Here is a 14,164-nt window from a genome sequence, read left to right as displayed (position 1 = left end):
CAGCCACATTATTAACAGTCCATTTTGGTACGATGTCTTAATAAATAAAGATACTATGATAAAGAAATCAAGTAATCCTCCCTAAATGTTTGTGCACTTAGTAAGAGCCTCAAAATACATGAAGGCTGATTGAACTCCAAAGAGAAACAGGTAAATCCATAACAATAGTTGAAGACTTCAATACTCTTCTCTTAGAAATCAACAGAACAAGTAGATGGAAAATCAGCAAGGATATAGACCTTAACACCGCAAACAACTTGACCTGACACTTGTGGAATGCTCTACTCAAGAGCAGAACACACCTTCTTTCCAAGTACACCTGGAACTTTCACCTATACAGACAATATTTTGGGGCATAAAATCTCTAAAAATTTTTTATAAAATTAAAAGACATGCAACATATGTTCTCTGAACATAATGAAATAAAATTAGAAATCAGTAACAGAAAGATACCTAGAAAATGCCCAAATATTTGGAAACTAAACAACATATAAATGCACATGATCCTGAGGGGTAGGGGAGAGGTAAAGGAACTTACGATCACCCGGGGAAAAGGGAATGGTGACCAGGAAAGGCAAACTGCAGAAGGTGACGGATGGGTGACCAAAGAGTAAATCATCACAACGTTGTGTACAAGGAACTACAAATAATTCAGTATTACCTGACAATCAAATTCAAGGTGAAGAGAAATAAAGAAAATTTAGAAGTCAATTCATCCTTGATTCCTTCTTCCCTTTGTCACGCCCTGCCTAACCAATCTATCACTAAGATGTCATTCTAAATCCTAAATTATTTTCTGAATTATTCTCTTCATTCTCACTGATACCAACCTAGTACAAGACCTGTCACGTGGTCTACTTCCAGCCTAATTCCTTTTCATCAATTCTTATCCCACTCCAATTCATTCTCTATTCTATAGCCAGAGGGACTTTTTAAAATAACACAAATCTGATCACATCACTCCCTACTTAAAATCCTTCACAGTTTTCCCTCCAGTCCATTGCATCCGATGATCCTAGGGTCTAGAATCCTTCTTTGCCTTTCACCTGGTGACTTTAATTTTGAGCTTAATTGTCCTGACCCCCAGACCAGATCATATTTACTTCCGCCTGTCAAAACATTTATCTCACTGATACACTGGCTGCCTTCCCTGCTACATCAGGGCAGGGGCCATATCCGATTTATTTGTGGCTACATCCCAGAGAGTACCTGGAACATAGGTACTCAACAGGCAATTTTCTGAATAAATAAACCAATCAATGAAGCAACAAAGGATGAAGCTGAAGGAAACAAAAGCTAAGTCATAGATTATACACATACACTAAAGCATATAATCATTTTTCCTCTGCAGATTTTTAAGAAAGGTCATAACACAGTCAGAACTGTCTTAGAGCAAAGCAGTGTGTACGTGGAGAATGAATGTGAGATGATTGAACAAAAGGGGACAAGACAAGCAGGCTGGTTCCTTCAAGAGGCAAGTGAGGGATGAAAAGGGCCTGATCCAGGGAACTATCAGCACAGACGAGCTGATATTTCAGAGATATAAGATGTAAACTGAAAAGGACGTGGTGACAATCCTGCACTTGGAGAGTGAGACATAGTTTGTTACTTCCCCTCTTCTGACTCGGGCAGTTCAGTGGATAAGGAAATGGGAGGTTGGGAGTGGTCACTACAGCACAAATTCTATTTGCAACATACTGAATGTGATGTGCCTAATAGGACATTTAAGTGGAGAGGTTCAAGAAGTATATTTATCCACTGATGAGATAAAACAGAGGAAAGAAATCTGGGTATCAGGCCATGGAAGTATTAAATTTTACTAGTAGCCAAAGAAATACAAATTCAAACAAGGGAACTTTTAACCCACTGAATGCAGATGGTTTATAACAAACTAGTGCTGGCGAAATGGACACTTTTATTAAACTGCAGGTAGAAATATATATATCATATTTATAATATAATGATATGTCAAATATATTATAATATATGTATTATGTTACACAATGTATGTTATATAATATTTATAACATATCAGGAATATGTAATAAAAGCCTTTAAAAAATCAGGAATATGAACCAAGATTTATCTAAAAGGATGGTCACTAAAAGTAATAGCAAACAAATAGAATACAACTTAACTATTTGGTAAAGGCTTAGGATGGAATCTTACATAGCTATTTAAAGTCATATTATATAATTCCCTCTTATTCCAATAAATCCTACCCACCAAGACCAGATTATTTTTCAAAAAACTCAACTTTATCATGACATATTCCAGTTTAAAAACACTCAGTGACTACCCACTGCCTATGAGTACAAATTCCTGAGACTGGTATTTATTCAAATTGCACTAAAATAAAATCTCTACTTCTCTACAGTCTTATCTCCTTGACACTCAAATCACAAGTATGTCATCCCTAAACATGCATCTGTCATCTGTTATATTTTACATCCTCCTTTCTCTTCCTGTTCAACTTCCAAAGAAATCCTACCCAATTCTTAAGGCACATCTAAAATTCAACACTGTTCTTTACACAGCTTCTGATCTCCCAAAAGAATGTGACTTCTCTCCCTAATTTAATTCTGTCTTCCTTATAGCACTTACTATTGCCTGCCCTACGTTATAGTTATTTATGCACTATGTTATTATTCCCACTTCTAAAAAATAAAGACCCTTAGAGCAGGGACCATTTATCCATTTCTGCATCTTTTAACAGTACCCTGTACATTTTATAAGTATTAGATAAATTATTTTTTAAATGTTTTGGTCACATTGTAAAGAAGTACTTAATGAGACTTTTGTTTATATGGCAAATATGTAACATGAGTTAATAAATAGCCTTTTGCTCTCAACACTTGGAAAACTGATAGCAAAGAAATACAAAAGGTAAAACCACAAGAACAAAAAGAACCACAATGAGGTATTACTTAACACCTGTTAGAATGGCTATTATCAAAAAGTTAAAAAATAACAAGTATTGGCAAGAATGTGAATAAAAAGGAACACTTGTGGCCTGTTGGTGGAAATGTAAATTGGTGCAGCCAACTATGGAAAACAGTATGGAGGTGCCTCAAAAAATTAAAAATAGAACTACCATATGATCCAGCAATTTCACTTCTGGGTATGCATCCATAACCAGAAAAAAATCACTATCTCGAAGAGAGATCTACACTCTCATGCTCATTGCAGCATTATTTACAATAACCAAGACATGGAAACAACCTAAACGTCCATCAATGGATGAAGGGATAAAGATGTGATAGGTGCAAACACACACACACATACACGAATATTATTCAACCATAAAAAAGGAAATCTTGCCATTTGTGACAACATGGATGGACCTTGAGGGCATTACGCTAAGTTAAATAAGACAGAGAAAGGCAAATACCGTATGATCTCACTTACATGTGAAATCTAAAACGAAAGAAAACCAAGCTCATAAATACAGAGAACAGATTTGCCAGAGGGGTGGGATGGGCAAATGGGTGAAGGGGGTCAAAAGGTACCCCTTATAAAATAAATAAGTCATGGGAATGTAAGGTACAGCATGGTGACTATAGTTAATTATGCCGTACTGCATATTTGAAAGTTGCTAAGAAAGTAAATCTTAAAAGTTCTTATCACGTGAAAAAAAAAGTTTTTGTAACTATGTATGGTGACAGATGTTAACTAGGCTTATGTATACAAATACTGAATCATGTTGTACACCTGAAATTAATGTTATATTATCAATTCCATCTCAATTTTTAAAAAATAATAAAAGGAGGCTCAGCATTCCTAACATGAAATTTTAGTGAAGTGTGCATACTGTAAAGTATGAGTCTTAGTCACCTTCCTTCATCCAGCTTCCTAGGACACTGGGCATACATACCCCATCATGTTCCCCTGCTCCCAGTCCCAGACAAGAAAGTTAAGAAATCTTCCCTTAAGAAACCAGACTCACAGGAGAAAAATAAAGAGTGAAAGAGAAAACAACCAAAAATACACAAAAAAACCAATACTGATATTTGGGGGTTCCACCAAAATAAAAAAAAAGGTTGTCTCACTGCCTAATTACCTTCCACGAAACCCACCAGTTGACAAACCACAGCCATCCATAAGGTTCTATCCATCCAATGCCTCACTACTAAATACGAACAGCTAAAGATCACGAGGCATTTGAAAAAAGCCTCCAATATGAAAAAGAGAAAACTAAAACAGAATGGAATCTGAGGAAACAATAGAAAATGAAGAAAACTTAAAAAAAAAAAAAACCAAAAAAAAAACATAATAAATCCTCAAAGATGAGATGTTGTATCCAAGAAGAGGATGCTCTGAAAACGGAACAGAGAAAAGAGCTTTGGGAAATTATATATCATAAATAATTATTAGTTAGCTGAACTTTCCAAATTCAATACGAAGAAAACCACCCAATTAAAAACTGGGAAAATATTTCAACAGCCACTTCACCAAAGATTTGCCTCACAGACAGTTCACCATCATTGATCATTAGGAAAATGCAATTACAACCATAATGAAACTATACACCTAATAGAATGGCTTGAACCCTCACCCATTGCTACTGGGAATGCAAAATGGTAAAACCACTTTGGAAAACAGTTTGGCAGTTTCTCAGAAAGTTAAAATACACTTAGCAAACAACTCAGTGATTCCGCTCGTAGGATTTACCCAAGAGAAAATAAAGCTTATGTTCACACAAAAACCTGTAAGTGAATGTTTACAGCAGCTTTATTTGTCATCCCTAAAACCTGGAAACAACTCAAATGTTCTTGAACTGGTGAATGGATAAACCAACTGTGGTACATCCATATAATCGACTACCTACTCGGCAATAAAAAAGAATGAACTGATACAAGCAATTCTTGCATAAATCTCAAATGCATTATGCTAAATAAAAGAAGCCAGACTCAAAAGGCTACATATGGTATAATTCCATTTATACGATATTCATGGAAAAGCAAAAGTATAGGGACAGAAAGTAGATCAGTGGTGCCCTAGGGTTAAGGAGAGAGAGAGGGAAAGGGGCTGACTAAAGGAGCATAAAGAAATTTGGAGGAGCTGATGGAACTATTATTTCATAGTGGTGGTGGTTACATGGCTATACATATTTCCAAAACTGAGTCAAAACCTAAAAAGGGTGAATTTTACTGTATGTGTAAGTTGTATCAACATTTTTTTAAGTTATCATTAATAAGAAATATAAGATATTGTATCAGTGACCAGGATCCTACAAAAAAAGGAAAAAAAAAAAAGTTTTGGAAATTAAATATCTAATAGCTGAAATAAAAACTGATTTAATAGAAGGCGTGGGAAAGAAAGAAATCTCCCAGAAAGCAAACCAAAAAGACAAACCAATTAAAAGAATTTAAAAAAATCAGAAACTTAGTAAGTCTAGACCATCCAATATCTAATTAAGAGTTTGAGAAGAGAAACGAGCAAATCTTAAGAAAAATTAGCAAATAATTGAAAGACAATTTCCCAGAACTAAAGAACATGAGCTTAAAAGGGCCCACTAAGTATCTAACGCAATGAATGAAAAAGAGCCACATCAAGGGATATGATATCACTGTAAAAGTTCAAAATACTGGAGACCAGGATTGGAGCCTAAAAGCTTTAGAAAGGAAAAAAACAGGTTAGACATGATGAAAATAATTAAAATAGTCCTAGACTTCTCAACAGCGACACTAAATGCTGGAACACGATAAAGCAAGTCTTTCAAGTGAAACTGATTTTTTATTTAGGATCCTATACCCAGCCATACTATCAAGAATTAGGGCTGACAAGGACATTTTCAGACATGTAATGGAAAAAAAGGGAAGTTATTTCTCATGCACCCGTCCTGAGGAAGCAACTAGAGGTTGTACTGAAAAAGGGAAGTAAACCAAGAAAGATGTAGGACCCAAGAAATCAACATAGGAAGCAGCAAAAAAGCAGTTCCAGTGTAAGGTTCACCAGACATACAGAGCAACCAGTTCAGGTGAGAGCAGAAATGCCGAGGGCTGCAGGAGGAAGTCAACTTGGAAAAAATGGAATTGTTACACTTGAGAGTTGAGAAAATAGTGATATTTTACAGTAAGTGATAACGTACTGGCCTAAGTACATAGAACACTAAGCAAGTGAAAAAATAAGGCAATAATTCCAGGAAAATAGTTATTAAAAAAAGTAACTCTCATAGCACACACTTTGATTCGATTGTGAATATTTAGTAGTCATGATAGTGTAATCAATCCCTGATGATTTATCAATAAAATCATGCTATAACTGTAATGAGAGCATAAAAATAAGGATAATGATAATAAGGCTAAATCCTCGATCTACTATAACAAAGTCAAAAAAGAAATGTCTAAAATTGACAAAACAAACATAAGCATATTATTTTTAAATGGTGTGGTAATTACCAGAAAAGAAAAACAGCTACAAAAATTGAGAGCACTGCCTCTGGTCTCAGGTGGGAAGAGGTATAGCAGGGAACCACTTAGTTCGCTATGAGCCTTTAATACTATTTTATCAATGTTCACGTTCCACTTTGATAAAGACGACACAATGATACAGGAAAAATTTGCTGTATAGCAAGTAAAATCAATCAGTATGATCTTAGTTATCTTTCTTTAATATGTAGATAAAAACAAGGTATACAAAATGGTATTTAGAAAATATATTAAAACATTTAGTCTACCCTGAACAAGCCTGATTCCGTCTGATCTTGGAAGCTAAGAAGCAGTTAAGAAATGTACCAATGTTGTTTGATCTCAGAAGCAGGCTACTGATATCAACTTGAGGCCTTCAGACCTGGTTAGTACTTGGATGGGAGACCACCTAGGAAGACCAGGTGCTACAGGCGTAAAAAATTTTTAAAACATAATAATAAGGGATTGTAAGCTAACAAGGTCCTTGCAATCTGTGAGGTCAACCAAGGGTTGCCTCGCCTAAAAAATAAATTTAAAAATATATATTAAAACATTTACAGTAGTTATCTTTAGTTGGAAGGATTACAGATGATTTTCATTTTCATCTGTGTATTTTCCCAAAAGAGTAAATCTGTACTATTTTTATGATTTTTCATGGCAATTTTTAAAAACAACTTAAGAGCAGATGAGATTCTCAGGGGAAGGAGGAAGACAGTGAGAGGGTCAAGGGCTGGTTTGAAAACCTGGAAACCTGGTGTTAAAGGAATAGGCAAAGAAAGATGGCATGAGGGAGAACTATCGAAGAACTAGAAGATCAAGAGTGCTTCCTCGACTTTAACCATTGTAAATAATTTCAGAAAGTGTATTATTTATTAGAGCTGGAATGAGTCAGATGTTAGTAGATGAACTAGTCTTTAATGGATAAATTAAATACTTAATATTTCTCAAATAAAACTGATTTAATATACATTTTTACTTAAAATGGTCCTCAAAATATTTTTACACCTGCGAGTCACTTGACAGCTTTCAATAGAATAAAATGTTACTTCATCACTCTGGAAGTGTGATGTATCTTCACAAAATCTCTATCTTCAGTTCAGAAACAAATCAACACATGATTGTAACTAATATTTATCAAATCTTTCCCATGTGCCAGGCACTGTTCTAGGCATTTCATATGCATTAATTGATTTAACGCTCACAACACCTTGAATTAAGTACTATGGTATCTCCATTTTACGAATGAGGAAAAGTGAGGCACAAAGAGTTGAGCAAACTGCCCATCATCACAGAGCCCAGATTCAAACCCATGAAGTCTGGTATCATATTCTTCACTCTTTAAATCTCTATGCTACCTGCTACCTCTCTAAATCCTTGACATTCACAGAAGATTTATCCAGACTCCTCAGATTCTCATACATTAAGATAGCCTACACTATTGTGGCTTCCATATGTGGATGCCTCCAATACCTGCCACAAGTCCTCACACTGACAGTGTCCACATTGAAGCTGGTATGACTCCACTGACACTGGTCTTTCCCTGACAAATCCTTCTCCAAGCTGACCTAAGGCAATCCAAAGATCATAGATATTTTGGAAGACTTATAACCCAGCTCTTTCATGCCAAGAACTTTTTTTAAAAAAACTATCATAGCAAACAAAATAAGTCTGGTTAAGATGATTCTGAAATTGTATTTGTAATGATCCAGTGATTCCATTCCTAGGATATACCCAACAGAACACAAACATATTATACAGGCGGAGGTAGATGGGGTAAAAGGAGTCAAATATGTGGTGACAGAAAGAAATCTAACTATTGGCAGCGAACACACAATGCAATGTGTGTGTGTGTGTGTGTGTGCGTGCGTGTGTAAACATGCGCCTATATATATGCACCTTACTGTTAAACTGTTCATCTGAAACTGGAATTCGTTAACCAATATCACCATAATAAAAATAAATTTAAAAAAATAAAAAATAAAGAAAAGAAACATATTGTACAAAAACCTACACACAAATGTTCACAGCAGTATTTATAACACCCAAAAAGTGGACACAATACAAATGTCCATGAACTGGTGAAATGGATACGCAAAATGTGGCATATCCATATAATGAAACAGTATTCAAATATAGTACTGGTACGTGCTATTATATGCATGAACCCTGAAAACATTATGCTAAGTGAAAGAAGCGACATATTATATGATTTTGTTTATATAAAATGTTCTGAAGAGACAAATCCACAGAGAATGAAAGTAGTGGTTGCCAGGGGATGGAAGGGGAGGGAGGGAACAGGGAGTGACTGCTTTGGTAAGGGTTTCTTTTGGGGACTGATAAAAATGTTCTGGAATTAGGCAGTGGTCATAGTTGCACAACTCTGTGAATATACTAAAAACTACTTAATTATACACTTTAAAAAATGTGAATTTTATGATATGTCTATCATATCTCAATAAAGCTGTGATTTTTAAAATAAAATTTTTATTAAATATTGCTTAAAAATTATTCGACAATTTAGAAGTCCAATAAATCTTAATTACTGTTACTATTTTAAAAAATCATTCAACAATCAAAAAATATTGAGTAATATAACTTAGACCAGTAGACAATACAAAACATAATAATTATATTCACTTCTTTTTTTAATTCACTTCTTTCTATATGATCTTACTTTCAATCTTTTAAAATATATTTTCCAAGTATAAGTTGTTTTTTTTAAAGAAATATTCTGCCTTCAGAGGCTTATCATTTTAAAGAACCAAAAGCATTTAAAAAATCAGAATAATAAGGGTCAATGCTAAATTAGTGTTCAATTATGAAGCTGAGGCGATCACTGCTGTAAGCAGGCATGCAAAGCAAAGAGAGACCAAGGTGAGCAACAGTACTCTGGGAAGATGTCTCCTGGGAAGTGAGGTTGGAGCCTGGCTAAGGAGCAGAGAGAGGAATCTATTCAATGCAAAGACAGCATCTGCTAGGATGTGTTCCTATCTGTGTCAGTCTGTGTCATCCAGATTATGGGTCCCCCACCAACACCTTACCCCCTGCATCCCCGCTCCAAGGATCTATAGTCACAGGGAAGACACAGGGTCTCGAGGAGTGAGGATCTACCAGAAGAGACGAGAGCTCCTGGTTTTAACATCCCCAGTCCTGCTGCACACAGTTTCAATACACAGCTCCATTTCCAAATCTACACCAGAAGAGATGAGCATGAACTGTACACAAGACTGTTTATTATTGCATACCTCAGACGTACCTCTTTACTACTTACAGATCATGTTGCCCAACTTTTTAATAACTCCTTGGGGCCCTCATTTTCTTTTAATTCTCATGTTTAATTTCTTCGGGTACTGATATCTGAAACCAGATCTCCTTAATTTCCCTTATAATCGTGAATTCCTATTGCTACTGAAAGCACTATCATTCTTACAGAGGAATATTTGATGCATTCTCTGTCTATATTCCTGATGCTGTCCAAGCCTGCAGAATTCTGGAGTACCTCCTAAATTGACCTATCCAGGGCTACAAAACCCATCCAGTTCCCCACCAGCTATCTCGTCCTCTTCCTATCCATCCTGCAGGAAGAAATTATGCTACACTTCCTAATGTCCCACTGAAGTCATATCCTAACTTGTTTCCAGATCTCCTGATTGATCTCCCAAACACACAAATGAAATAGATTTGAAACAGACTAGAAACCATCTCCTCCAGCGATTCTCTCAATCTGGGGGGAAAGAGCTGGCTGCACTGTGGTTTAAGCAGCTGAATGGTGCTGATGAGAAAACAACATACCCCTTGGGTGTTCCAGGAGTGAAAAATGACTGAGGACCGCTATCTAGCCCAACCCCTTCCCTAGATGAGGGAAGAAAAGTACAAATGCTACATACAGCCTGGTTATCTAGGTAATGCCCAACAATGGAGCTTTACAATTTTTTCCTATTCAAATACTCAGGCTCTTACTCAACTTGGTTACTTAAGACAGCCCACACTTTAAAATCAGTGCCTTAATTCATGCTGCTCCCTCCCAATGCCTGTCCATCCTCACTGTCCACATGCCCATCCAGGAAGCATCTGCCCACACCAACTCCCCCAAAAGAGTATGATGTCACATCACACTCCTTTAAATATCCACTGCCCTTTGGACCTCATTTGTAGCAATCGGGAATTACAAATATACTAAAAAGATATTTGGTTCACACAGATGAGAATAAATGTGCCAAACCAGTAACAAATCCTGCTTCAGATAAATCTACAATTCATTCATGGTGTCTACACTGATCTCCACAATCATAACCTTCAGAGAACATAAATCACTAACCCTCCCAGGACAACACCAGGCCTTTTGCTTTCCGAAGACACCAGAGGTTCTAAATTTCAAAATTCCATCTAAGTATTCTCAGAAGTCCCACACGAATTAAATGCAAAAACTATTCTAGTTCAATTATGCTTTAATTTTTTAAATTAGCAAATGCTTGATTTCGAGGTGCTGTCTGAACTTTATCAAATGCCTATTCAAAATACAAATTTATACAATCCTTCTCAAAGCACTGACAAAGTATGCCATAAAACCTGAAATAACTTTAGGCTGAAATAACTTTAAATTTTAACAATAAAAATAAATAAAAGCTTTATTAACTCAAATACGTCTTGCTTAAACAAAACTAGATGATTTCAATTTTGTTGTAAGTTGTCATCCCTACAGTAACATGTGAGTAGCTTACACACCCATTTAAATTTTTTCTCCAGAAAAGAAAAACATTTAATCTCTAGTGACTAAACCTTTTTAAATCTGATTTTAGAAAATTGAGCTAGTAACATCAACCAATGCATCGTCAAGTTATATTACCTACAAAGTACTCAACACATGAAAAGATGAATGAGTTATTTCTTGTACTAGGAATTTAATACATTAGTATGTAAGCCAACATTCTAGTCTACAAAAATTAATCTAAATTACCAATAAAATATATTCCTCTTTTAGCCTTGACAGTATAGCAGGATTCAAATCCATCAAACACATTTCTTTATGTGCTCTTGGGACAGCTTAAGCCAGCCCGAGAATGTTTTTTCTTCCAAAGTATATACACACATACACATTACCTGCTAGCCTTCTTCCAGGTCTGTACTGCCTAGAAGTACAGACAAAAAAACTAATGAAACTAGTACTTAGCCTCAACAACTCACTGTGATGCACTGTTACTCATTCTAGACAAGTGGACATGTTCTATAAGTTTAGAACACAAAATGTATCATGTGTTTTACCATAACCTTAAGAAATAATGTTTCGAAAAAGTAAAACATCCAACAAGCTAACAAAACATCCAATAAAAAAATGAAAATGCCTGGCAAACAATAGCAGTTTGCTATTTTGAACTGCAAGAAACACACTAACTCTGCCACTAAAAACATTCACTGGTCAAATTGTCTATCAAAACCTAATTAAATCAATTTTTAGTTTCCCAGATCCAAAATATTTAGGAGTTATGGCACCCACTGTTATCCAACCAATCTTTGATGAGCACCTGCTACATGCAAGACACTGTCTAGGAAACTCAGGAGATATAAGATTAATATAAGGACATATAATCTTTTATTTCACATAAAGATAGGACAAGTATACACAAGGTAGACTGTGTCATTTAGAAAAAACAAATGTCAGCTACATACATAAATATACAAGTATTGTTTTAAAAAAGAAAACCCAACCACTAATTGTAATTTAATTCAGCGTATACATAGCTATCCTAAATATTATCTGCTAGGCCTTCGAAGAGAAGTTAACATTAGCTGAACCACCTTAGATCTTGTCTAACCTGAAAAAACTTCCTGGAATAGTGTAATTCAGTCTTCACGGGTCTTTCAATTCCAGACTAGTGGTAGAGAGGACTACATGTGATTTCTTAAAGTAAAAACTATTACTATAAAAGATGTACTAAAATTAAGTTGGCAAGAAATGAAAAGTGGCAGCGTCCTTTCCACATACAAGACATAAATACTTGACACTTCATTCTCCTGCTAGCCCAACCACCCCACAAAGACAAGCAGATATTCTTACTCTCTAGCAAAAGAAATTACCTTTTCATTTGCTGTTACAACACTCTATATGGGAATACACATGGCTTAATACTCATCCTCCTCAAGTATTTAGGCATTTATAAAAAAACAGAAACATTTAAATTTAACCACTTCTACTATCCTCGTCTCTTTAAAAAAGAAAAAAAAGTGACACACCTAAAGATCCTATTTCCTCATAAACTTTATTTTGTAAATGCTCTTAAAACGAAATTCTAATTTAGTTAATCCAGATTAACAAAATCATAAAAGGAAAAAACCTTGTAGGTTATGGCGACAAGTTATGTTTTATCACAATTCAGTAAGATGCAACTACATATTTAATACAAAGCAGCAATTGTGTGTGGTTTAAAAAAAAAATGCATCTCAAACATCATCCTAGAGAAACTTTCTGTGAAAAAACCGAAGTCACCATGGAGAAATCATTACAGATCCAGGGACGACTTTTATACTTCGAAATTGGAATTTTTTTAAAAAGTCATTTTCTAATAAATCCCCCTACACTTTTGCAGTGTGACTTAGAAGTTGGTCCAAAAGTTTGTCTTCAGCAATTGTGTCTGCATGATCAGCTGTACGTCTCCTGCAACAGGTGACTCGAAACTGCATTTCTCAGGCAAACCAAAGGGATCAAATTAAGATACACGTTCCTGCAGTTTCTTAGTTTTATTTTGGATTTTACTAAAATAATTTGGAATCGAAATAACGTTTCTTCAGGTTTTGCTTGGTTTTCTGCTTTGCTTTTTAATCAGCCATTTACCAGCAACTGTTGCACGAGCCCATTAGCACTCAATAAAAACAAACACACAGGACCAGATAAGGATTCCCTACTAACCTAAACTGATCCATTTCCTCGACACAATTTTAAAACCACACGACTGGCGGTGCGAAGAGAAGCACGTTGTGTGTGTGTGTGTGTGTGTACGCGTGTGTGTGTGTGTGTGCGTGCGCGCCACAACCTGCCTCAACCCTCAAATCCCTTTTAAAGAACAGACATATAATAAAAACCTAAAAGAAGCCACGTTAGAAATGCAAAGAGGTTCGCAAAACAACAGGCTTCTTTCATTCCAACAGGGGGGGAAAAAAAAAAAAGACCAAACCAAAAACAAGGGGAGACAAATGAATGCAATGGATACGCGTGTGCCAAAGTTTCCATCCCGCCCGACAGAGACACCGCACTGGCACAGATTTTGAAGAGGAAAACGAGGGGGTTGGGGGGGGAGAAAGACAGCGAGCGAGTCTGTGGCCTGCAAATGCAACAATGCAATCTCCATTTTGAACAATGCGCCTCTATCCTCCGGCAAATCTAGCTTTTTGCCACTTGATGTGCCGTCGCGTGTCCCCTCCGTCTGGGGGGAGGGGAGGGGGGCCGCCGGGAGGGAGCGGGAGGGGGGAGCGCGGCCGGCGGTACCTGGCGTGCTGCTGTAGGTGCTGTGGCTCCTGAAGCTGCTCTCGGTGCAGTAGCTGGCGTCGTCGTCGTCGTCGTCCATGTCCTCCGGGTACTCGGAGTCGTCGTCCTCCATCTCGTCCTCCTCCTCGTCCTCGGAGTCCTGGGTCTCGTCGGCGTCGCCGTCCTCCTCCTCCTCCTCGGAGACCATGTCCTCCTCCTCGTCGTCCTCCTCGCTCTCGTGGTCATCGTACACCACCTTGCTGACGGCCCTGCGGGCCGCGGTGGTCCGGGCCAG

The 14,164-nt window shown here is 36.7% G+C and overlaps 1 protein-coding gene across 13 annotated transcripts in view; it reads right to left on the bottom strand.

Moving 5' to 3' along the window:
• Positions 1 to 14,164, bottom strand: part of BPTF (bromodomain PHD finger transcription factor) — a 125,878-nt gene extending 111,714 nt beyond the window's left edge. For all 13 annotated transcript variants that reach the window (XM_025047155.1, XM_025047154.1, XM_025047157.1 and 10 more), the window contains exon 1: positions 13,891 to 14,164. In XM_025047155.1, the coding sequence (XP_024902923.1) occupies positions 13,891 to 14,077 (187 nt within the window). In that variant the 5' untranslated portion in view covers positions 14,078 to 14,164. The remainder of the gene's footprint in view (positions 1 to 13,890) is intronic.

The sequence above is a fragment of the Pteropus alecto genome, unplaced genomic scaffold, assembly GCF_000325575.1.
Source record: "Pteropus alecto unplaced genomic scaffold, ASM32557v1 scaffold134, whole genome shotgun sequence".
NCBI classification, from domain to species: domain Eukaryota; kingdom Metazoa; phylum Chordata; class Mammalia; order Chiroptera; family Pteropodidae; genus Pteropus; species Pteropus alecto.
This window is presented reverse-complemented; position numbering and strand designations above follow the sequence as displayed.